This window comes from Xenopus laevis, chromosome 4L, assembly GCF_017654675.1.
Source record: "Xenopus laevis strain J_2021 chromosome 4L, Xenopus_laevis_v10.1, whole genome shotgun sequence".
Lineage (NCBI taxonomy): Eukaryota > Metazoa > Chordata > Amphibia > Anura > Pipidae > Xenopus > Xenopus laevis.
Window position 1 is genome coordinate 131,788,663 of NC_054377.1, and position 22,138 is coordinate 131,810,800.

The 22,138-nt window shown below is 41.9% G+C and overlaps 1 protein-coding gene and 1 long non-coding RNA gene across 3 annotated transcripts; both read right to left on the bottom strand.

Annotated features, from left to right (window-relative positions):
- Positions 1-5,709: 5,709 nt before the first annotated feature.
- Positions 5,710-19,850, bottom strand: mrps25.L (mitochondrial ribosomal protein S25 L homeolog). Of its 2 annotated transcripts, none has more exons than XM_018256335.2 (5): positions 19,220-19,850; positions 16,992-17,098; positions 14,736-14,823; positions 14,074-14,307; positions 5,710-6,306 (listed from the first exon to the last, which is right to left on the bottom strand). In XM_018256335.2, the coding sequence occupies exons 1-4, from the start codon at positions 19,351-19,353 to the stop codon at positions 14,115-14,117; spliced, it is 522 nt and encodes a 173-aa protein (XP_018111824.1). In that variant the 5' UTR covers positions 19,354-19,850; the 3' UTR covers positions 5,710-6,306; positions 14,074-14,114. The 2 variants fall into 2 exon arrangements, 1 of the variants encoding a protein (XP_018111824.1); XR_005967062.1 differs by lacking the exon at positions 5,710-6,306 and adding an exon at positions 13,528-13,604 and having other exon boundaries at positions 13,952-14,307; positions 19,220-19,844.
- LOC121403116 lies at positions 18,417-19,176 on the bottom strand. Its single transcript, XR_005967063.1, has 2 exons — positions 18,724-19,176; positions 18,417-18,685 (listed from the first exon to the last, which is right to left on the bottom strand). It is a non-coding gene; the product is annotated as an uncharacterized LOC121403116 (long non-coding RNA).
- Positions 19,851-22,138: the final 2,288 nt, after the last annotated feature.

Genomic DNA, 22,138 nt, shown 5'->3' on the forward strand with positions numbered 1-22,138 from the left:
CCTTCTATTGTGTACTCATGGGCTTCTGTATCAGACTTCCTGTTTTCAGCTTAAACCTCCAGGGCTCGGGCTTGAGCATGCTCAGTTTGCTCCTCTCCCCCCTCCCTTTTCTGCTGTAATCTGAGCCCAGAGCTATAAATGAGCAGGGAGAGGCAGGAAGTGATGTCACTCCAAGCTAATACTGCAGCTGCTATCATAAACTAACAGAGAGCTTCTAGATCTTTTTACTCAGGTATGGTAAAACTGTACAGAATAAATATAGCATTCTAGCTTGCACTATTGCAGCTAATCTATTGGCAATAAAATGCTTTCTTAGCGTTCCTTCTCCTTTAATAAACCCATTAACAACATTTCAGGAAATGTGCTTTTAAAACGCTAATGTTGCCACCTAACACTAACCATGGTCAACATATGTCTAAAAGGCCAAAGTGAAATAGTGGTTTTATTACAAAGTCAGGATTTGGAGTGATTGAGCACTTCAGGGCCAGTCGCAGGGGAAAGGATTGGCTTAACAGAGGCCATATATTATTTTATTTCACCTGTCATAGGGCTCCGCCTCATGACATGATGAACTCTCCCACTTGAATTGGTTATCACTTTGTGAATGGGAACCTGTTTTCATAACTAAGAAAGCAGTTCCATCTGTGACCTTGGGGCACTTTCTTGCTCCTTGGTGCTATGATTAAAAAGAAGCATCAGTCTGGGGTAAGAGATAATTGAATAGGGCCACTGAGTGTGGGGTTGGCTAACAAATGAGAGTGGTGGGACAAGCTTTTAGCTCTCTTTAAACGAACACTAATATTTTAAGGGCTGAAAAGTAAACTATTAAACATTTGCCCTCACTATAGCATTTGTTAGATGACAGCAGGGGGTATAGATTAAAGTGACCTAAATATTGGCAAAGTGGTGGTATTTAGTCAAGCTCAAATTGAGTCTTGAATTTTCCTTTAATCTCTAATCCCACCTAGAAAAACCACTTATTCCCAAGGCACATAGGAACAAATCTACAAGGAACAAACATGGACGGGGTTATTTATAAACACTGGGCAAATTTGCACTTGGGCAGTAACCCATGGCAACCAACCAGATAATTGCTTTCACTGTTCAACCTGCAGCTGGCTGGAAAAAAAACCTAATCACTTATTGGTTGCTGCCCAGGTGCAAATTTACCCACTGTTTATAGATGAGGCCCAAGTGTGTGTCTATGTCTATGTCTGTGTGTGTCTGTGTGTCATATCCAGAAGCAGTATTTGTACAAAGCAGAGTGATGTGTGTTTCCTCAGAACAGTGTTTGCACTTTGTCATTTACACAATGGCAACTGGAAGCTTCTACAGCTCTGACACTACAAGCCAAGATGGAGAATGGCCAGGGGCCTAAATATAGGCAGAGTAGACTCCACAACAGAGGGGGACCCATTAAAGGAGAAGCAAACCCTTTATTAAAAAAACTCCTACCCACTACTCTAAATAGACCCTCCTTCCCCCCAACCTAGCTGCTACCCCGGGCAAATGCCCCTAACTTTTTACTTACCCTTCGGTGCAGATTCACGGCATCCATCTTCTTCTCTTTGGTCTTCATCGGGAAGTAAGTTCCATATTGGCGCATGTGCAGTTGGAGCAGTCTTTCGGGTTTTTGTCAACTGAGCATGCCCTGAATGTCACGAAAATTGCTGAAGCACCAGAAGAAGACCCAGATGAATACCGAAGAGAAGAAGATGGCGCCCGTGAACTCCGATGCTGTAAATCTGCACCGAGGGGTAAGTAAAAAGTTTGGGGCATTTGCCCAGGGTAGCAGCTAGGCTGGAGGGGAGTCTATGTAGGGTAGGGTTTTTTTTTTTTAATAAGGGGGTTTACTTCTCCTTTAAGGACCCCACATTTACCGTGCTCCCTCCTTGCACCTCCTGATTAATACATGGAGAGGAAGGGGAGTGGGTTACACATTTTTGTTGGGTGCCCTAGCAAGTCATGTTGTCTCTTTGGGAATAGCGGAGGGGTTGTGGGTCGCTGGGAGAATGACATTACGCATGTAGCAAGCTGCTTGTCCTTAGTTTTCTATACTGTTTGCTGAACAGTTTGCATAAAGCCAGTGTTGTCACTGATTCTGACTGTTGATGTGGTTAATAAGCTTTATAGTACATGCTCTGTGACTGCATTTGCTACTGATTATTCTGCCACATCTTCTTTGCTGCTAGATGCTTTGCAATTCCTGCACAACTGGTTTCTGTCACTTATGAGGGTTATACCTGGGGCAACAGTTCCCAACACTAAAACTGACTAATCTGTTTCTTTAAGGGCTAATTTACCTTTATGTTAAAGGAACAGTAACACCAAAACATGAAAGTATTTTAAAGTAATGACAATATAATATAGTGTTGCCCTGCACTGGTAAAACTGATGTGTTTGTTTCAGATACTCTACTATAGTTCATATAAACAAGCTGCTGTGTAGCCATGGGGGCAGCCATTGAAAGCTGAAAAAGGAGAAAAGGCTCAGGTTACACAGCAGATAACAGATAAGCTCTGCAGTATACAATGGGATTCTTCCGGTCTTATCTGTTATCTATTGTGTATCCTGTGCTTGAATGGCTGCCCCCATTGCTACACAGCAGCTTGTTTATATAAACTGTAGTAGAGTTTCTGAAGCAAAGAACCCAGATCTGCCAGTACAGGGCAACACTACATTATATTGTCATTCCTTTAAAACACTTTCATTTTTGGTGTTACTGTTCCTTTAACCTTTAGTGTGTTATAGAATGTCCTATTCCTAACAGTTTTTCTATTGGTATTAATTATTTTTTTTTTTTTTAATTATTTGCTTTCTTCTGCCTCCTTCAAGCTTTCAAATGACCCCAGAAGCCAAAAAACGATTGTTCCTTGAGCATATAGTTTTATTGTCATTTGTATTCCTTATCTTCCTATTTAGACCTTCTACTCATTCAAACAACTGCCTGGCTGCTAGGGCAAATAAGACCATAGCAACCAGATAGCTGCAGGAATACCAAACTGGAGAGCTGCTAAACAAAAAGCTTAAAACTAAAAAAAACATAAAAAATAGAAAATCAGGAACAATTGCAGATTGTATCTGAATATTAATGTCTACATCATACTAAAAGTTCATTTAAAGGGGTTGTTTACTTTTCAGTTAGTATGATGTAGAGAGAGAATTGCAATTGTTTTTTTTTTTTTATTATTTGTGGTTTTTTAAGCAATCTGAATGCTGGGGTTCAAATTCCCCTAGCAACCATGCACTTATTTGAATAAGAGACTGGAATATGAATAGGAGAGGCCTGAATAGAAAGATGAGTAATAAAAAGTAGCAATAACCATAAATTTGTATCCTTACAGAGCATTTGTTTTAAAATGGGGTCAGTGACCCCCATTTAAAAGCTAGAAAGAGTCAGAAGAAAAAGACAAATCATTAAAAAACTATAAAAAAAATAAATAATAAAGACCAGTTGAAAAGTTGCTTAGAATAGGCCGTTCTATAACATATTAAAAGTTACCTTAAAGGTGAACCACCCATTTAAAGATTTTTAACCTTGGGTCCCCAGATATCTTTAGACTACAGCTAAGAGCATGCTTTAACCTTTATTGGAGAATTCTGGGAGTTGTAGTCCAGCAACATCTGGGAGTCAAGGTTAAGAAATGGCATTATATATCCTTGAATGATTCAAATCAGACTGGTAAATGCACTGACAGTAGACCCAAAGCATGCCAGCCATGATGGAACCGAAAAACAACTCCCAGAATTCTTTGGTTTTATACCCCATTGCCAGCAGTGATAGCATGACGTTATTCTCCGTTACCTACGTTGCCTTCACAATTTTATTTTCCTTCATTCAGATTCTACTCAAGTGTTATGATTTAATGTTATGTCTCATGTATGTCTCACATTTGGAAATATATAGTGAATAAAGTACCGCCTATTGTAAATTATAAGGATATTATAAGTTAACGAGGAGTTTCATGACCATATAAAAACACAAGGCTGAAGGTCATGGAACTCCGAGGTGACTTCTAATATCCTCATATTTTGCAACTGGGGGTACAAGTTTTAGTGAGTCATGTGACAAAAATGACATCAGAACTCACCGTTTATAACTGATGACATCACTAGTCGCCTTTTATAAGGATATAATTTACAGGATATTCATGGCTTTTGTGTATTTTATATATATATATATATGTGTACATATTTACATACTTACTGCCTCTGTCCTGTACAGCTGACCAATTGATTGTTTTTAACCAAGTATTTGTGTATTAGCTGCCGTAATACTTTGTGTTCTTTTTTTTTCTTTCTTTTTTTGCATTGTCTATATTCCTGGCTGGGGGTTATAGGACACAAGGTGTTTGTTGGCTGCTGCTGAGAGGAGCTGAATAAAGGCAGTTGCAAATGGCACTATCTGCCACTACCCACAGCAGCTTAGCCAAAATGCTTGCTCTCATAGAAGTCCTCCAGAGCAGTGTGGCTCCCTCCCAGATGTTACTTGACTCAATTGGGGACTTACTTGAGTCAATGTGTGACAGCCATTTGCAGACGGATGGAAAACCACAGAACAGAAACATCTAATAAAAGTGCTTTAAAGTAATAAAAATATAATGCAGTGTTGCCCTGCACTGGTAACACTGCTGTGTTTGCTTCAGAAACACAACTATTGTTTATATAAATAAGCTGCTGTGTAGCAATGGGGACAGCTATTCAAGCACAGGATACACAGTAGATAACAGAAAAGTTCTGTAGAATCCCATTGTATACTACAGAGCTTATCTGCTGTGTAACCTGAGTCTTTTCTCTTTTGAATGGCTGCCCCCCAGCTACTCAGCAGCTTATTTATATAACATATACAGGTATGGGATCCATTACCTGGAAACCTGTTATCCAGAAAGCTCCAAATTACAGAAAGGCTGTCTCCCATACACTCCATTCTAACCAGTGCAGTGTTTCCCTGCACTGGTTAAACGGATGTGTTTGCTTCATAAACACTACTATTGGTTATATAAACTAGGGATGCAACAAATCCCCTATTTTGGATTCGGCACAACCCCAGAATCCTTCTTGAAAGATTCGGCTGAATACTGGACCGAATCTTAATTTGCAAATTAGCGGTGGGAAGAGGAAAACATTTTTTACTTCCTTGTTTTGTTACAAAAAGTCACGCAATTTCCTTCCCACCCCTAATTTACATATTCAAATTAGGATTCGGATTTGATTCGGCTGAGCAGAAGGATTGGCAGAATCCTGCTGAAATAGGCTGAATCCTGTCTGAATCCCGAACCGAATCAGGGCCGCTCCTGCCATGAGGCAAGGTGAGATTCTTTTAACCCTGGAAATTCAGCTCTGCTAGTGCAAACAGAGCAATTGCTCTCAATGCACTAGCGATGCTGCCCCCTTTTTGACCCGCTCCGTCACTGATTTTTAAGCATGGGGCGGCATCAGGCGGCATCAGCTCTAGAATCAGCACTAGATTCGGTGCATCCCTAATATAAACAAGCTGCTGTGTAGCAATGGTGGAAATTGAAAAAAGTATATATGACACAGGTTTAATAGTGGATAACAGATAACACCATTATGTTCTACAGAGCTTATCTGCTATGTAACCTGAGCCTTTTCTCCTTTGAATGGCTGCCCCCATTGCTACACAGCAGCTTGTTTATATAAACAATAGTAGTGTTTCTGAAGCAAACACAGCAGTTTTACCAGTGCAGGACAACACCGCATTATATTTTTATTACTTTAATTAATTTTTAGTGATGTTACTGTTCCTTTGAGATGTTCAATTCAATCTCTCCGCATAAGAAAACTGTATTTTGTCTGTTGGAGGGATGCTGGGAGTCAGTAGTCCAAGATCATCAAGTGCAGTTTGTCCGTCACTAACCCTAGTGGCAGCCGTTTTTGCCTCTCTCTGTACTAATTCGAGCTGATGTGCGGCACAACTAGTGGTGCTAATATCATTTATGGGTTTTTGGTTATGGCCTGGGCTGGAAGTTGTAGTTCAGCAACAGCTGCAGATCCGTGGCTGGAAAGACTCTGTCCTAGGTCAGTTTTAATACAACAACTAAAGACTGGAAATGTATAAATAGCCAATAAACAAACCCCTCTTTGTCATGTGACGTCGTGTTGCGTCTCCTTGTTAGCGCCGTTCCCATCCGGCTTTATTTATGTTAACAAGAAATAATCCGTCCTAATTGTGTCAGAGCGTCTGTGCTCCCCTCACACAACTGCCTCTGTGTAGCCCTGTGATCTTGGTTGTTATCACCACAAAACACAACGTGGCAGCGCAGGGTCTCACAATGCCGGAACTGCCTGCGGAATTGGGGATAGAAACATAAAGATCATTATTTTATCTTTTGTTATGTAATCCAGATAACACGTTTGAATTTTTTGATAGTGCTTAGATATTCTTTGATTGTGATTGCTGATCGACCCCCTGCCCCAGTGGAGCTTACAATCTAGTGTCCCTATCAAGCACAGTCCTAGGAGGAACATGCAAACTCCTTGGGGCTCATTCACAATGCCCCACACAATGTGAAACCATTAAAGCTGGAGCAGAAATGGTTATGTGGCCCCTCTCCTCCCCACCTCACCTTTTAAGTTAACGGCAGAGACACAAGTGGCGATTCAAGGATATTAGTCGCCCGGCGGAGTCTCCTCGTGGGGCGACTTCGGAAAACGAAGTGCTCTGAGTGCCATCTCACCAGCAATTTAGATTCTAGCCGGTGGGAAGGCAGTTTGGGGAGATTAGTCCCCAGAAGAAGAGGCGATTTGTCACCGGGCGACTAAATCTTGAATCTCCACGTGTGTCTCTGCCCTTAAAGGATCAGTAACATAAATTTTTTTTATTAAAATTTTTTTGTGTAGAACGAAAAAAAAACACAAAGACATATTAAACTTTTAAATCGCTAAGTCTATATTAAGAAATCACTTAAAGGGGAAGGAAACCTAGTTGGCACAAAAACCCTCCCCCCTGGCCTACCCGTCCTGCTGGGCAAATGCCCCTAACTTGTTACTTACCCTTCTGCGCAGGTCCAGTCCACGGAGTTCACCGACGACATCTTCTTCCACTCGATCTTCTTCCTGCTTTCAACGGCGTTTTGGCGCATGCGCAGTAGGAGCATTTCGCCGGTACGGATCTACTGCGCATGCGCCAAAAGTCACGATGTACTTTTGGCGCATGCGCAGTAGATCGTACCGGCGAAATGCTCCTACTGCGCATGCGCCGTTCAAAGCAGGAAGAAGATCGCGCGGAAGAAGATGGTGTCGGTGAACTCCGTGGACTGGACCTACGCAGAAGGGTAAGTAACAAGTTAGGGGCATTTGCCCAGCGGGACGGGTAGGCCAGGGGGGAGGAGGGAGGGCAACACATGGGAGGGTTTTTGCGCCAACTAGGTTTCCTTCCCCTTTAACCGAAACTCCGCTTGCGCTCCTCTTTGGAAAAGGTGATCCATTGTGCGGCACTCAATTTCTCCTCCGCTGCTTTCCTTATAGGAGATAGCCAGGGAGGAGAAATCGAGCGCCGCATGATGAATAGTCACCGTGACGCCTTTTCTGAAGAGGAGCGCAAGTGGAGTTTCGGTAAGTTATTTATTAATAAAGACTTAGCGATTTAAAATTTTTAATATGCCTTTGTGGGTTTTTTTTTCGTTCTACACTAACAAATTTTTTTAATACAAAAAATTGATGTTACTGATCCTTTAATCTCCTCTCATGTTGAAACAACCAACTAGACCAGTGATCCCCAACCAGTAGCTCATGAGCAACATGTTACTCTCCAACCCCTTGTTTGTTGCTCTCGGTGGCCTCAAAGCAGGAGCTTATATTTGAATTCCCGGCTTGGAAGCAAGTTTTAATTGCATAAAAACTAAGTAAAGTGCCAAACCGAGTCTCCTGTAGGCTGCCAGTCCATGTAGGGGCTACCAAATAGCCAATCACAGCCCTTATTTGGCACCCAAGGGATTTTGTTCATGCTTGTGTTGCTCTCCAACTCTATTATATTTGAATGTGGCTCACGAGTAAAAAAAAGTTGGGGACCCCTGAACTAGAGAGACCCCCCCACCCCCTTCCAGTCAGCAACACCTATCCCCAAGAACAATAGGTCTCATGGGCCTCCGTTTAAAGAATTGCAGTTTTGGAGGCGCAACGTTACCCTTTTTTCCTGAAAGCCGCTTAGAATAAACTGCTATTTATTCAGTCCATTCTTGCACCTGTACCACAATATTGAAGCCAGTATAGGCAACCTGTGTCCATGTTACAGCTGCACATTGTAAATTAGTCCCTAAGCCAGAGTTGGACTGGGGGTCCAGGGGCCAACTCGGTTGCCGCATGAGGGGCCCCATCCCCACTAGGTCTGTTTATTGGTCCGTGTATGGCCAGCTTTACTCGCGCTACCTTTTCGAAAATCTGTTAAACAGATCAAAGTGCTTTCCAGCATTAAGTCCTTGTTAGAAGTATCACTGAAACCTGCACCTCCGATAAAGACACCTTAAAACTGTTTCCCTAACTAATTGGCAAAAGGCAATTTCTGAGTCATAGTTTCCCTTTAAATTAGAGGTTATTAAATAAAAAAAAAATTGATCCACAGAGAGTGGGAGGCAGATGTATCCTTGTGATCTACTTCAGCTTCCAGGGCTCCAGTACCGGCTCCTAATCACTGAAAGGCAGAGACTGAAATGCAAACGAGCCGCTAATTACCACTCGTCCCGAGATCAAAAGGACTCACAGAACCGGGAAAAGGGCTGTGATCAAAAGAAAGAAGTGAATTCAACTAGAAGATAAATTTCTGCAACACCCGAGTACGTCTGTAAGGAGATGGGATTGTGCATTCCCTCAGTTGTACACGGGAACAGTGAAGTTTAGGAGAACATACGCTGAACATGGCGCTGATTAAAGGAACAGTAACATTAAAAAATTAATTATTTTAAGTAATAAAAGGGAAACATCCTAAAATGCTCCTCTTTTACACTATGATATATACATATATATATATATATATATACGTAAACTGAGTGTCACCGTTGCTTTACCCCAAATAATGTGCCCCAATGAGCCTTTAATCCTCAGGGGTTGAGCCTTCAAAACTGTGTGGAGGCAGGGTGTTGTACAACTGTAACTGGGTAGAGTGCACAATAATTGGGAGCCAGTGGTCCTTGAACAATAACTGATTTATTAGAACAGATCCATAAGGGAGAATAGAGCAACGATACAGAGAACAGCCGTGGTGTAATAGTCAATACATACTCACAATGCAGAGCAATGGTAGAGTTTTACCTCCATCAGAGCTGGGAGGGAGGGAGACTATTAAGATTTAGCTACCCCTTACTAGTCCTGACTAATGACTCCACAAGAGGCTCAAATCCACTCAGGAGAGGTTCAGGCAAAAGAATCCTCTGCAGAATCTCCTCCTAAACCCACATGGCTCAGGCATTTATATTATAGCACACCTAGTGGCCAAGCCTGGGATAGCGAGGGCTCATACTGTGACTCAGGAAATAGGGCATTTCTCTTCCCTTAGACTAAGGGTCCCCTTTGGGCACAATCTTTGGGGGAATGCCAGGTAAATGGGGGATACATTTATCAGTCCCCTACATTTATTTATATATATATATATATATATATAATTTGTCAGGTAAGTTACAATCATACATCTTCAGTAGGTAGTACAACAGAATGACAGTATATCGTTTAAACATGAGAGTTGCCATCTGTCCGGTTTTGACCCAAACAGCCTGGTATTTTGAAGGGCTGCCCTGGTCAAAACTGCCTGTCTGGTTTTCCAAATTAGGAGAACTGGGCAGTATACCCCATTATTGACAGGATGATTGGGCGATCGCTGCATCATAGCCCCGCCCCCTCTGCGCCACGGCCCTACACGGCCCAACCTTACACGGGACTGTATACATTTTAAACATGACACATTTCCTGTACCATATATGAGCTTATGCGTAAGTGCGCTGTTTGGGAAGAAACGCATTAGGCTGTTCTTTTTGTCCTAATAATTGACTTTTTAGCGTATGAATAATCTCCACAATTTTTGGGTGGTTCTCACACTTTCATAGTTTCCTATTGGTTATTACCGCTAAGACACAGACTGGGGTTCACGGTCTCCATTTATCATTAGTTTTCTCGCCATTAAGGTAGTGATGTGCAGGTCAGGTTTTTCCCGAACCTTCATGAAGCTGCAACAAAAATTCGCTGCAAAAACAAATTCACAGGGAAAAAACTTGAGAAGAAAACACCCACTGACTTTAATACAATTGTCGTAAGAAAAAGTCACGCATAGACTTATATTATACTCTTTCTTGTGGTTTTACTTTTGGTTCTTTCTCCTTTTCTTTTATTGCCACTGAGGTGCAACCAGGCACTTTAATGGACAGTGATCACTACCAACACAGCTACAGTAACACCACAGTAAGTAAATACCGGTGTAGAACACATTTCTCTATTATCCTGCCATATCAGGGGGCTGATTTTCTTTGTGTTGAAGCAATGCCAAACCCGAGCACCACACCTAATTCCTTTCTAGGAAATCCACTTAATTTGCCAGTATGTTCTAGTTCTAAGGAGGGTGTGGGTTGCTTATCATGCCACACGCTCTTGTCATACCAGAACTGTCCCACTTCTGTTTAGAAAAAAACTTTGCCTTTGAGCTTGTTGCACTTCCTAGAAAGATATGTCAGACCTCTTGGCCAAAATGCTGCAGAAAACAAGAATTATGAGGAGGTTCCTTGCCTTTTACAGGCTCTGATTAATGCCTACGACAACTTTTCTGTGCCAGCTATTCATTTGGAGGCTACTATAGAAGTCATCCCCAAGCCAGGCACAGATCCATCCTACTGTATATTGTACTGTCCTTTATTCATTTTAAAGAGGTCAAAGCTTGGTGAGAGTTTTGGAGTAGAGGCTGTGTGCATGGCCCACACATGGGAGCTCATTTTTTGAATACAATATGAACCAGGGTTTTCACGTGGATCCAGCTCTTTTATAAATCTCCTTCTGTCAGCAATCTCTCAATGAACTAGACAGGGTTGTCCCCTAACCTCTTTTGCTTGTGACAGAACCAGCTAACACACTGATATTCGGACTGCATTGAAGGCCTGAATTAGTTGTGCAAAACAAAGGATTTCTCTGTATGCAGATAATGTTTGCTCTGTTAGTTCCTGGGGGTTAAGATAAAGAGATAATTCAGGTGGCTCCCAGTCAGTGGAATAGCCTACATATCAGATACATATCAGATGGGAGAAGTCTATATTTTATTTTGTAATAAAAATGTTTGTTGAAAGGCATTTGCCCTCTTAGTATCTTGCCTGCTCCACATGTAGCTTCTGCAAAACCATGGGAATCTCTTTACTTTACTTGATTTCCATGGCCTCCCTTTGTGCAGTAGCCTTTAGCATTTGCTGTGTGCTGGGAACTGGGGAGTGCGTGTGTCTGTTCAAATTCAAGGTGCATTAACAGAAGCACTGCCAGTATTGGGGGAATCTTACACTGTAGACAGGGCAGTGAGCACTAGGGCAGACATGATTTGCAGGGGTCTTTTACTATGAACACGGACACAAGTGGCAAAAGAGAGTCTCTGAGCTCCATTAGCATTTTTGTCTGGGCGGTGGCTGCACTCTGCACCTAGCAGCAGATTGGAAATGCACCTTAGGTACCACCCCTCATGCAGGCAGTGCTGTATTTGTGAGCTACAGGCAGCTGGAGTGAAGTGATGCATCCAAAGAGCGAAAAAAATGGCAGATTGAAATCAGTTTTTTTGCACTTTGCACACTGCCCGGCCCTTAGTAAATGGCCTTTTTTATATTCAAGGTGTGGCACCAAAATAAATACAATTCACTAGGGATTGCACTGAATCCACTTTTTTGGATTGGACCGAACCCCTGGATGCCTTCCTTATTTTGTGACAGTCACGTGGTTTTCCTTCCCACCACTAATTTGCATATGCAAATTAGGATTCGCTTCGGCCACGCAGAAAGATTCGGCCGAATCCTGCTGAAAAAGGACGAATCGTGGCCAATGCCGAATTGAATCCTGGATTCGGTGCACCCCTATTGAAAACCCATTCCTAGTTCAGAATAAACACTCCAGCTGTGCATCTTGCACAATGCAAATGTGTGTGTTGCTTCAATGTCACAACCATGGCTGCCCCTTTAAATATATCAAACGTGAAAAAGCCTGAAGAATAAATCACAAGTACTGTACAGAATGTCCTTATATTCAGTGTTACATATGGAGAATATTTAGCTTCATTACTCAGCCCTGTAGGAGGACATACTCGTCTAGTGCAAGTGTTGGATTGGGGTGTCCAACCATTAACCCTCTTTGGCGCAGGTCTGTCACTTATACAGTAGCCTCATTGGAAAACTATCTCCAGATTGGACCGACAGAAGAACGAATGATTAAAGGGGTGGTTGCCTTTTATGTTACAGAATGGCCAATTCTAAGCGACTTTTCAATTGGCCTTCATTTTTTTCTTTCTTTTTGATACTATTTTAATTATTTGCCTTCTTCTTCTGATTCTTTCCAGCTTTCAAATGGGGGTCACTGACCCCATGTAAAAAGCAAAGGTTCTGTAAGGCTAAACCGAAAAACCTTTTTGGAGCAGGCACTCGATGAAGGCAAACTTCCACCAGGAAATAATTTAAAGTGCGGCCTTGCGCGTTTCGGGTCATAAACACTTAATCATAGCCTGTGATTAAGTATTTATGACACAAACTTTCTGCACTTTGAATTATTTGCCTGCTGGACGTTTGCCTTCATCGAGTGCCTGCTCCAAAAAGGTTTTTTGGTTTGTCCGCTCCCCATGTGGAGGGCTCAGGGCAGTGCACCTGGGCCTCTTCCTTCTTGTGGTGAGTTATCACTTTATACTCGGAGACCCTAATATCTCAGCTTTATTATTGCTCTGTAAGTCTACTAGGAATGCACCGAATCCACTATTTAAGATTCGGCCGAACCCCAGAATCCTTTGCGAAAGATTTGGTTGAATACCGAACTGACTATGAATCCTAATTTGCATATGCAAATTAAGGGTGGAAAGGGAGACACGATTTTTTACTTCCTTGTTTTGTGACAAAAAAAATTACGTGATATTCCTCCCCGCCCCTAATTTACATATGCAAATTAGGATCCGGTTCAGCCAGGAAGAAGGGTTCGGCCAAATCCAAATCTTGCTGAAAAAGGCCGAATCCTAGATTCGGTGCATCCCTAAAGGCTACACATTTATTGCTATTGCTACTTTTTATTACTCATCTTTCTATTCAGGCCTCTCCTATTCATATTCCAGTCTCTTATTCAAATCAATGCATGGTTGCTAGGGTCATTTGGAACCAGACTGCTGAAATTGCAAACTGGAGAGCTGCTGAATAAAATGCAAAATAACTCAAAAACCACAAATAATAAAAAATGAAAACTAATTGCAAATTGTCTCACAATATCACTCTCTACATCATACTACAAGTTCATTAAAAGGTGAACAACCCCATTAAGTTATTGGCTAGGCTTGCTTGTGAAGGATGTGAAAGAACAGAATCGTAAAGAGAAAATACACGTATATTACAAAAATGAATAACTACAGGAAACCCTTTAAATAAACAATATATTACAAATAACTAGTGATGGGCGAATTTATTCGCCATGCGCGAATTCGCGGCGAATTTGCGCGATTCGCGCCGAGCGAATAAATTCGCGAAACGCCCGCGAAAATTCGCGGTAGAAATTCGCCGGCGTCAAAAAAAATTTTTTTCGAAAAAAGTCGCCGGCGTAAAAAACGGGCGCCGGCGTCAAAAACGGGCGCCGGCGTCAAAAACGGGCGCCGGCGTCAAAAACGGGCGCCGGCGTCAAAAACGAGACGCCGGCGCCGTTTCGCGAATTTTTCGCCGTTTCGCGAATTTCGCGCGAAATTCGCGAATTTTTCGGCGAAGCGAAACGGCGCAAATTCGCCCATCCCTACAAATAACGAATATGACAAAAAATAGATTGAAAGCGCTTTGGATGTTCTCATATTCAGCCGCACACAATGCCGCCCAAGTGCAGTCAGTAGCCGAGTTATTTCAAGGAAGGAAGTGGCCTGCTACTAACCCGGCTCCTGATTGGCTGTGCAGTGTCCACAATAGTGAGGTTCACTCCTCAGTCCTCTCCTTCTGTTGAGCTTTGTATTTGCCAGTCATTTCCTTTGGCAGTGGGATTTTTGAAGGGCACGGCACCTGTCCCTCTACTTCACATATACACTCTCGCAGGTGGTACTTCCTTAGACCAAAGTTGGCCGGATTGGACTTCACCATTTTCGCTTGTTCTTCGGCCTTCAGTGTCTCCCTGCAGCCAAGAGAAAAATATTAGCTGGAGCTTTATGCCTACACACAGATGCAATATATAAAGGTATGGGACCTGTTATCCAGAATGCTCGGGACCTGGGTGTTTACAGATAACAGATCTTTCCATAATTTGGATACTCATACCTTAAGTCTACTAGAAATTAATTTAAAAATTAACAAAACCCAAAAGGCTGATTTTGCTTTCAATAAGGATTAATTATATCTTAGTTTGGATCAAGTACAATGTACTGTTTTATTATTACAGAGAAAAAATAAATCATTTTTAAAAATATAGATAAAATAGGGTCTATGGAAGACGGCTATATCGTAATTCGGAACTTCCTGGATAATGGGTTTCCGGATAACGGATCTCATACCTGTACCTGCTTTATTGCTCAGCGGGATCTTGGGAGTAACACAAGACTTAACTCTTTCTTCCCCAAGATTTTCTTCACATGCTGTGAAATTTCTGTGTTGCTTTTGTCATCGATGTCAACCAGAACCTGCTCTCCACTATCTACAAAATAAAGACAAGCTCTATAATGACAAAAAGAGCAGGGCTACAGTAAAGGAACAGATTATTATCCCTAGTGAGGAAAAAAAGAAGGGGCATTCAATAGGAAACGTACACTAAACATGTGCAGCCAAACGACTAAGGCCACTCAAGATTCCCATGCATTTAAAGGAGAACTAAAGCTTAACTAAAGAAGTAGCTAGAAATGTTGTACATTATGTTTTGAGCTTCTGTACCAGCCCAAGGCAACCCCAGCCCTTTAGCAGTAAAGATCTGTGTCTCCAAAGATGCCCCAGTAGCTCCCCATCTTCTTTTCTGCTGATTCACTGCACATGCTCTGTGCTGCTGTCACTTACTGAGCTTAGGGACCCACTCACAATATACAGTACACATAGAATAGAAATGTCACAATATAAGGCTGATTAGTAATTAATACAGACAATTACTACATGGCAGCACAGAAACCAGTGCAATTAGCATCAGAATTTAAGCCCTGTAGCATCAGCTTTTATTACAGACAACCTCATTTTCTGCTGGATAATTAGAGACGACCCCTAAGCTTAGCTTCTCAACAGCTGCTCAGAGCCCACTGAGCATGTGAGTGTCACAGACACTTTCCAAGATGGTGACCCCCTGTGACAAGTTTGTACTGTTAATATGAATGAATTCTGTTACATCATCACCACTTGCAGGTAAGAAAGAAAGAGGCTGCTCAATCTTCTTCTGGTTAGGAAAATTTTTTAGAAAACTTTCTAAAATCTTTCCTAACCAGAAGAACATCAGAGCAGCCTCTTTCTTTCTCTTGACAACTTCCTTGTCTACTTAATGGTCAGAATAGTCGGAAAATGACCAGCAGGTGGTGCTGTTATAACAATTCATATTAACAGTACATGTATCCTTTAATATCGTGAAATTAAAAAAACAGTAAATAAATGTACATTGCAAAAGTTTTTAGAATATCACCCTCATCAATTTAATATTCACGTATTTTAAAGGTTTACTTATCCTTTAACCTGCTTTGAATTTCCGTGGGAAAAGGTGCGGTTGAAAAAGCTCAAGATCACTTGCCACTGACTATAATGGGAATTGGTTTCCTTTGAGCAAACGCTGACATGAAGTGGCTCCATCTTCTGGACAAAAAGGAGAACTGCGGGTGCAGCTAATCATGTGAAAGGGGTGGTTGACGAATGGCTAAATCTAAGTAACTTTTCGTTTGGTCTTCATTATTTATTTGTCTTATTAGTTTTTAATTATTTGCCTTTTTTTCTGACTCTTTCCAGCTTTCAAATGGGGATCACTTACCCAATATAAAAAACCAAATGCTCCAAGTATATTGTTATTGCTACTTTTTATTATACACCTTTCTATTCAGGCCTCTCCTATTCATATTCCAGTCTCATATTCAATGCAATGCATGGTTGCTATGGTAATTTCAACCCTAGCAACCACATAGCTGAAATTGCAAACTGGAGAGCTGCTGAATAAAAAGCTAAATAACTCAAAAACCACAAATAATAAAAACTGAAAACCAATTGCAAATTGTCTCAGAATATCATTCTCTACATCAAACTAAACGGTGAACAACCCCTTTAAATTCCAGCAAGACAAAGTAACTAAGCATACAGTAAAATGGGTTTTGCAATAACTTTCTTGTATTAAAGGACCAGTAAAATCAATTTAAAAAAAAATAAAATAGTTTGTATATAACGAAAAAAAAAACCACCAAGACATATTTAACTTTAAAATCGCAAAGTTAATAAATAATTTCCCGACTCTCCACTTGCTCTCCTCTTCAGAAAAGGCGACAGGGCAACGATCCATTGTGCGGCGCTTGATTTCTCATTCCTGCTTTCCTTATAGGAGATAGCCAGGGAGGAGTAATCAAGTGCCGCACGACAGATCATCACCCTGTCGCCTTTTCTAAAGAGGAGCGCAAGTGGAGTGTTGGTAAGTTACTTATTAATAAAGACTTTGCGATTTTAAAGTTAAATTGCCGGGTTTTTTCCCCTTTAGATACAAAAAATTTTCTTTAAAAAAATCGATGTTACTGCTCCTTTAATCAATATAACTCCATGGGCTGAAGGACACTTGATTGGATGTATAGCACAAAAAGCAAAGAGCCCATGAGATTAGACTGACATTATGTAATAGAACTGGTTATTCACACTCACCTAAATAAAACCTTAGGAAAGGGGATGGAGTCATATTCTTGAACATCATTATCTGGACCCAAGGATTCTGGTATTGGATCTGAGGGATATTGAAAAACACAAACTTCCTGTGGACAGAAGAGAAACTGTGATACACAAGTCTGTCCCCATAGATAAAGCTCATATTTCAATTTCCTTCAAATACACCACAAACATCCCATACATTTCCCCTTATCCTGCTGCCCCCATTGCACAGAGCAAGGCTTCTATATCTCAGTAAGAAAGTTATGAGCTCCTTAAAGGAGAACTAAACCCTACAAATTAATATGGCTGGAAATTTCATATTTTATATACGGTATTTAATGCACCAGCCTAAAGTTTCAGCTTGTCAATAGCAGCAATGATCTAGGACTTCAAACTTGTCACAGGGGGTCACCATCTTGGAAATTGTCTGTGACACTCACATGCTCAGTGGGCTCTGAGCAGCTGTTGAGAAGCTAAGCTTAGGGGTCGTCACTAATTATCCAACAGAAAATGAGGTTGGTCTGTAATATAAGATGATGCTACAGGGCTGATTATTAAATTCTGATGCTAATTGCACTGGTTTCTGTGCTGCTATGTAGTAATTATGTGTATTAATTACTAATCAGCCTTATATTGTGACATTTCTATTCTATGTGTACTGTATATTGTGAGTGGGTCCCTAAGCTCAGTAAGTGACAGCAGCACAGAGCATGTGCAGTGAATCAGCAGAAAAGAAGATGGGGAGCTACTGGGGCATCTTTGGAGACACAAATCTTTACTGCTAAAGGGCTGTGGTTGCCTTGGGCTGATACAGAAGCACAAAATATAATGTACAACATTTCTAGCTACTGCTTTAGTTAGGCTTTAGTTCTCCTTTAAGGCAAAGCAAGGTATGGGGGGTGCAGGTAGTGCTGCTGTATGGTGACCGATACTGGTGTGTCACTCTGCTCAGAGGAAGTATGAAGTGCACAGACTTTAAAGGGGATGTTCACCTTCCAGCACTTTTTTCAGGTCCATTGTTTACAGATAGTTCACTAGAAATAAAGACTTATTCTAATTACTTTTTATTTGTGACTATTTTTCTAATTTTGAAGTGTATTATTTTCATTTTCACCGTCTTATGTCTTTCTGAAGCAGCTCTGGGAGGGGGTCACAGACTCTGTAACTGTTCTAAATTTATACATTTAGTTGATACATTTGTTATCTTTGTCCCTGAGTTTCATTACAGGCAGCTGTTAGAATTGATACAATAGTTGCTGATTCTCCAGAGATGCTGCTGAGAAATGGATCAACTCAATGTTGCAAAATTGTAACAGTTCATAGTCTGCGCCTGAATTACTGATCTGCCAGACACCAGAGAAAGAGACATTACATTTTAAACTTAAGATTTTGTAAAGACAATAAAAAAAAAAAAAATGGAAAGTAATTGAAAAAAAGTCTTTATTTCTGGGGAACAATCTGAAAACAACTGAACTGAAAAAAGTGTTTGGAAGGTCAACAACCCCTTTAAGCAACCTGGGGGCACAGGAGGTGGCAGTTTGTAGCTCCAGCTTGAAGTTCACTGGCAGTCTCATTCAGCCTTCAGTTCTCACACTCACCTAACTGGTCTGTCTCTAACTCAGTTTCCCCTTATACCTGTCTCATGCTCATTCACCTTGCAGATCTGTCTCCTTATCAGATTCCCCTTATACCTGTCTCATTCTCTCTCTCATTCAGATTCCCCTTATACCCGTCTCACTCTCTGTCACCTATATATCTCCGTCACCTATATATCTCCAATAACAGCACTCCAGAGTTTTTCAATAAAACCGCCTTTACTGTTTGCAAATATTTGCATGGCAGTACAGCAACATTGTGCAACGTTTCGAGTGGCACTCCACTCTTTATCTGTCACCTTGCAGGTCTGTCTCTCACTCAGATTCCCCTTATACCTGTCTCATTCTCTCTCTCTCACCTTGCAGGTCTGTCTCTCACTCAGATTCCCCTTATACCCGTCTCATTCTCTCTCTCTCACCTTGCAGGTCTCTCTCTCACTCAGATTTCCCTTATATCTGTCTCATTCTCTGTCACCTTTCAGGTCTGTCTCCTAATCAGATTCCCCTTATACCTGTCTCATTCTCTCCCACCTTGCAGGTCTGTCTCTCACTCAGTTTGCCCATTATACGCTCACTATAACTCTGCTTCCATACCAGGCATTTGCACTTCTCTCCTATGGCCCCTCTCACCTCGCCCCCTCTCCGTGCTCCCCGTGGGTGTTATAATTGACCGTCATTATTTTCACGTTGTTCTTGAACACGATCTCCCCGGCCTGTAGATACTGTAACGTCCTGCGAATCGGGAACCTGCCTTTCATCGGCATGTTGCCTGCACTGCCAGGGACACCGGAAGTAGCGCCAAGAAGCGCGGCATGCTGGGAACTCTTCTGGTTTCCGGAATGGGCGTGACAGATGTATGGTGTGCCGGGAATTGTAGTCTTCTGTCAAGCTGGATTCATTTACCTCAAGTGCTATTTTCATTACACGAGAGCTGCCTGTGCCTGTATGTTACTGTGTAGCTGTAAACAGTCAGCACTTTCACCAATTCCTGGGAAACATTTTGCTCACTATAGTCTCGTGCTGGCTGAGTCTGACCAACTGCATGGCAGCACTCATGGTACTCACAACATTTGGAAGCATTTGTGTGGGGGGAGGGGTCATTATGAGACATAGTCACGTGATAACACTACAAAGTGGGGTTTCTTGCACCAGTTCATGCCTTGAATAAAGCCAGGGAACAAATCACTAGCATTTACTAGGCCCCACATTAAAATCAATTTAGTGTCCCCTATACTGGTCCGCTTCCTCTATAGTTACACCCCTGGTGTAACTATAGACTGGGCCAGCGGGACACCAGGAAAAAAAACTCATTGGCCCCAACCCATGTGGGACCCGCTGGTCCAAGTCTACGTTTATTTTGGAATATTGGCCCTTTGCAATTAGTCAGAAAATTTACGTGATGTTTTTGTTACGAGTTATTACACTTTTACAGATACGGGATCTATTATCTGATAATAATGAGAACACGTTCTCAATATTTTTCAACAATTTAAAGTAACAGTATGAAACTTCAGCTCAAAATTTAGTAGAAGACACTATGTAGGGTTTCATGGGTGTAGGGTTGCCACCTAGCCGGTAAAATACCTGCCAAGGCCGGGGCCGGTATTACAAATTTACCGGCAATGTAGCTGCCGGTAAATTTGTAATACGATCAAAAGGAGCCCTCGGCCTGCCCCCAATCCCCTGCAACTTACCTTTTTTTTTCCTCTTCTAGCGTCCGCGGGTCTCCGTCGCGTGGCCCCGCCCCCTTTGACATCACACCCCGCCCCTTTTGAGGCCCCGCCCCCAGCAGCCGGTAATTTTTTTTTATAAAAGATGGCAACCCTACATGGGTGTGTAGCCAATAATCTATTTATTTGATGACTCCTGGGGGGTGCGAAGTCCAGTCTTTCTTGTTCTTGCAACCAGGTGTCTAAGTATTGGGTTGACTCCATTATGAGTGGTTGTTCACTTAGGGTTTATTCATCATACCAAGTTGTATGTCTGATGGTGTAAACCGTCAGGTTTTTAATGTGTCGTGGAAGTGATGTTATGTATGTTACCCAGGTGTTAAAGAACGTTGTTGTGTTTTGTTCTTTTCTGATAATTGCTTCCAACCAATCCATGTGAAATAGGTGGTGTACATTTTCGTTTAAACAGTAATATACAGTTAGGTCCATAAATATTTGGACAGACCACTTTTTTTTTCTAATTTTGGTTCTGTACATTACCACAATAAATTTTAAATGAAACAACTGAGATGCAGTTGAACTGCTGACTTTCAGCTTTAAAGGGCATGTAAAGTCTAAAATAGAATAAGGCTAGAAATGCTGTATTTTGTATACTAAATATAAACAGGAACTTACTGCACCACAAGCCTAATCAAACAAATAATTTATGCTTTCAAAGTTGGCTACAGGGGGTCACCATCTTGTAACTTTGTTAAACATCTTTGCAAGACTAAAGGTGGCCATACACGGATAGATCCGCTCGTTTGGCGATGTCGCCAAACGAGCGGATCTCCCTCCGATATGCCCACCTTGAGGTGGGCAATATCGGGCTGATCCGATCGTGGGCCCTAGGGCCCAACGATCGGATCCTAGCGTTCGCCAAACGGGCGGTCGGATCGCGGGACCGCATCAACGAACAGATGCGGCCGCGATCCGACGGGAATTTTAACCCCATCCGATCGAGATCTGGCCGACTTTCGGCCAGATCTCGATCGGGGAAGCCCGTCGGGGGCCCCCATACACGGGCCAATAAGCTGCCGACTTGGTCTGTCGGCAGCTTTTATCGGCCCGTGTATGGCCACCATTAGACTGTGCACATGCTCAGTGTGGTCTGGGCTGCTTAGGGATCGTCATAAGTTCTGCATGGCTGGGAAGTAAGGCGGGGGCTCCCCCTGCTGTTCATAAGTATGATTGTTTCCCTGCTCAGCAGTTAGGGACCATCTGACAATTCCTATCCACAGCAGTAAATGAAGGGAGAATTTCACTGCATACAGTCAGGTTTCTTATAAAAACGGTACACATTTTTTAATTAAAGTATATTGGAGATAGGTTTCTTTTTCATTAAAGAAAGTAAAAATGGGATTTTATTTTTTTGCCTTTCCATGCCCTTTAATTCAGTGGGTTGCACAAAAAAATTGCATAAAAATGTGAGGAACTAAAGCCTTTTTTAAAACAATCACTTCATTTCAGGGGCTCAAAATCGGACCATTCACTCAAAGACTATTTCATGGGCAGTTGTGGGCATTTCCTTTGTTATGTCATATCAATGAAGCAGATAAAAGCCCTGGAGTTGATTTGAAGGGGGGGGGGGTGCTTGTGTGTGGATGATTTTGCACAGACAACATGCAGTCAAAGGAGCTCTCCATGCAGGTGAAACAAGTCATCCGTAAGCTGCAAAAACAGAAAAAACCCATCCAAGAAATTGCTACAATATTAGTAGTGGCAAAATCTAGTTTGGTACATCCTGAGAAAGAAAGAAAGCACTGGAGAACTCAGCAACGCAAAAAGACCTGGACGTCAACAGTGGTGGATGATGACAGAATCATTTCCATGGTGAAAA

What these genes read in the sequence shown, in the direction of transcription:
- mrps25.L (XM_018256335.2), bottom strand. Translation starts at nt 19,353, where the DNA reads ATGCCGATGAAAGGCAGGTTCCCGATTCGCAGGACGTTACAGTATCTA. An exon ending in GAGCACGGAGAGGGGGCGAG is followed by an intron (nt 17,099 to 19,219) that starts GTGAGAGGGGCC and finishes TTCTGTCCACAG; the next exon opens with GAAGTTTGTGTTTTTCAATA. An exon ending in TTTCCTAAGGTTTTATTTAG is followed by an intron (nt 14,824 to 16,991) that starts GTGAGTGTGAAT and finishes TTTATTTTGTAG; the next exon opens with ATAGTGGAGAGCAGGTTCTG.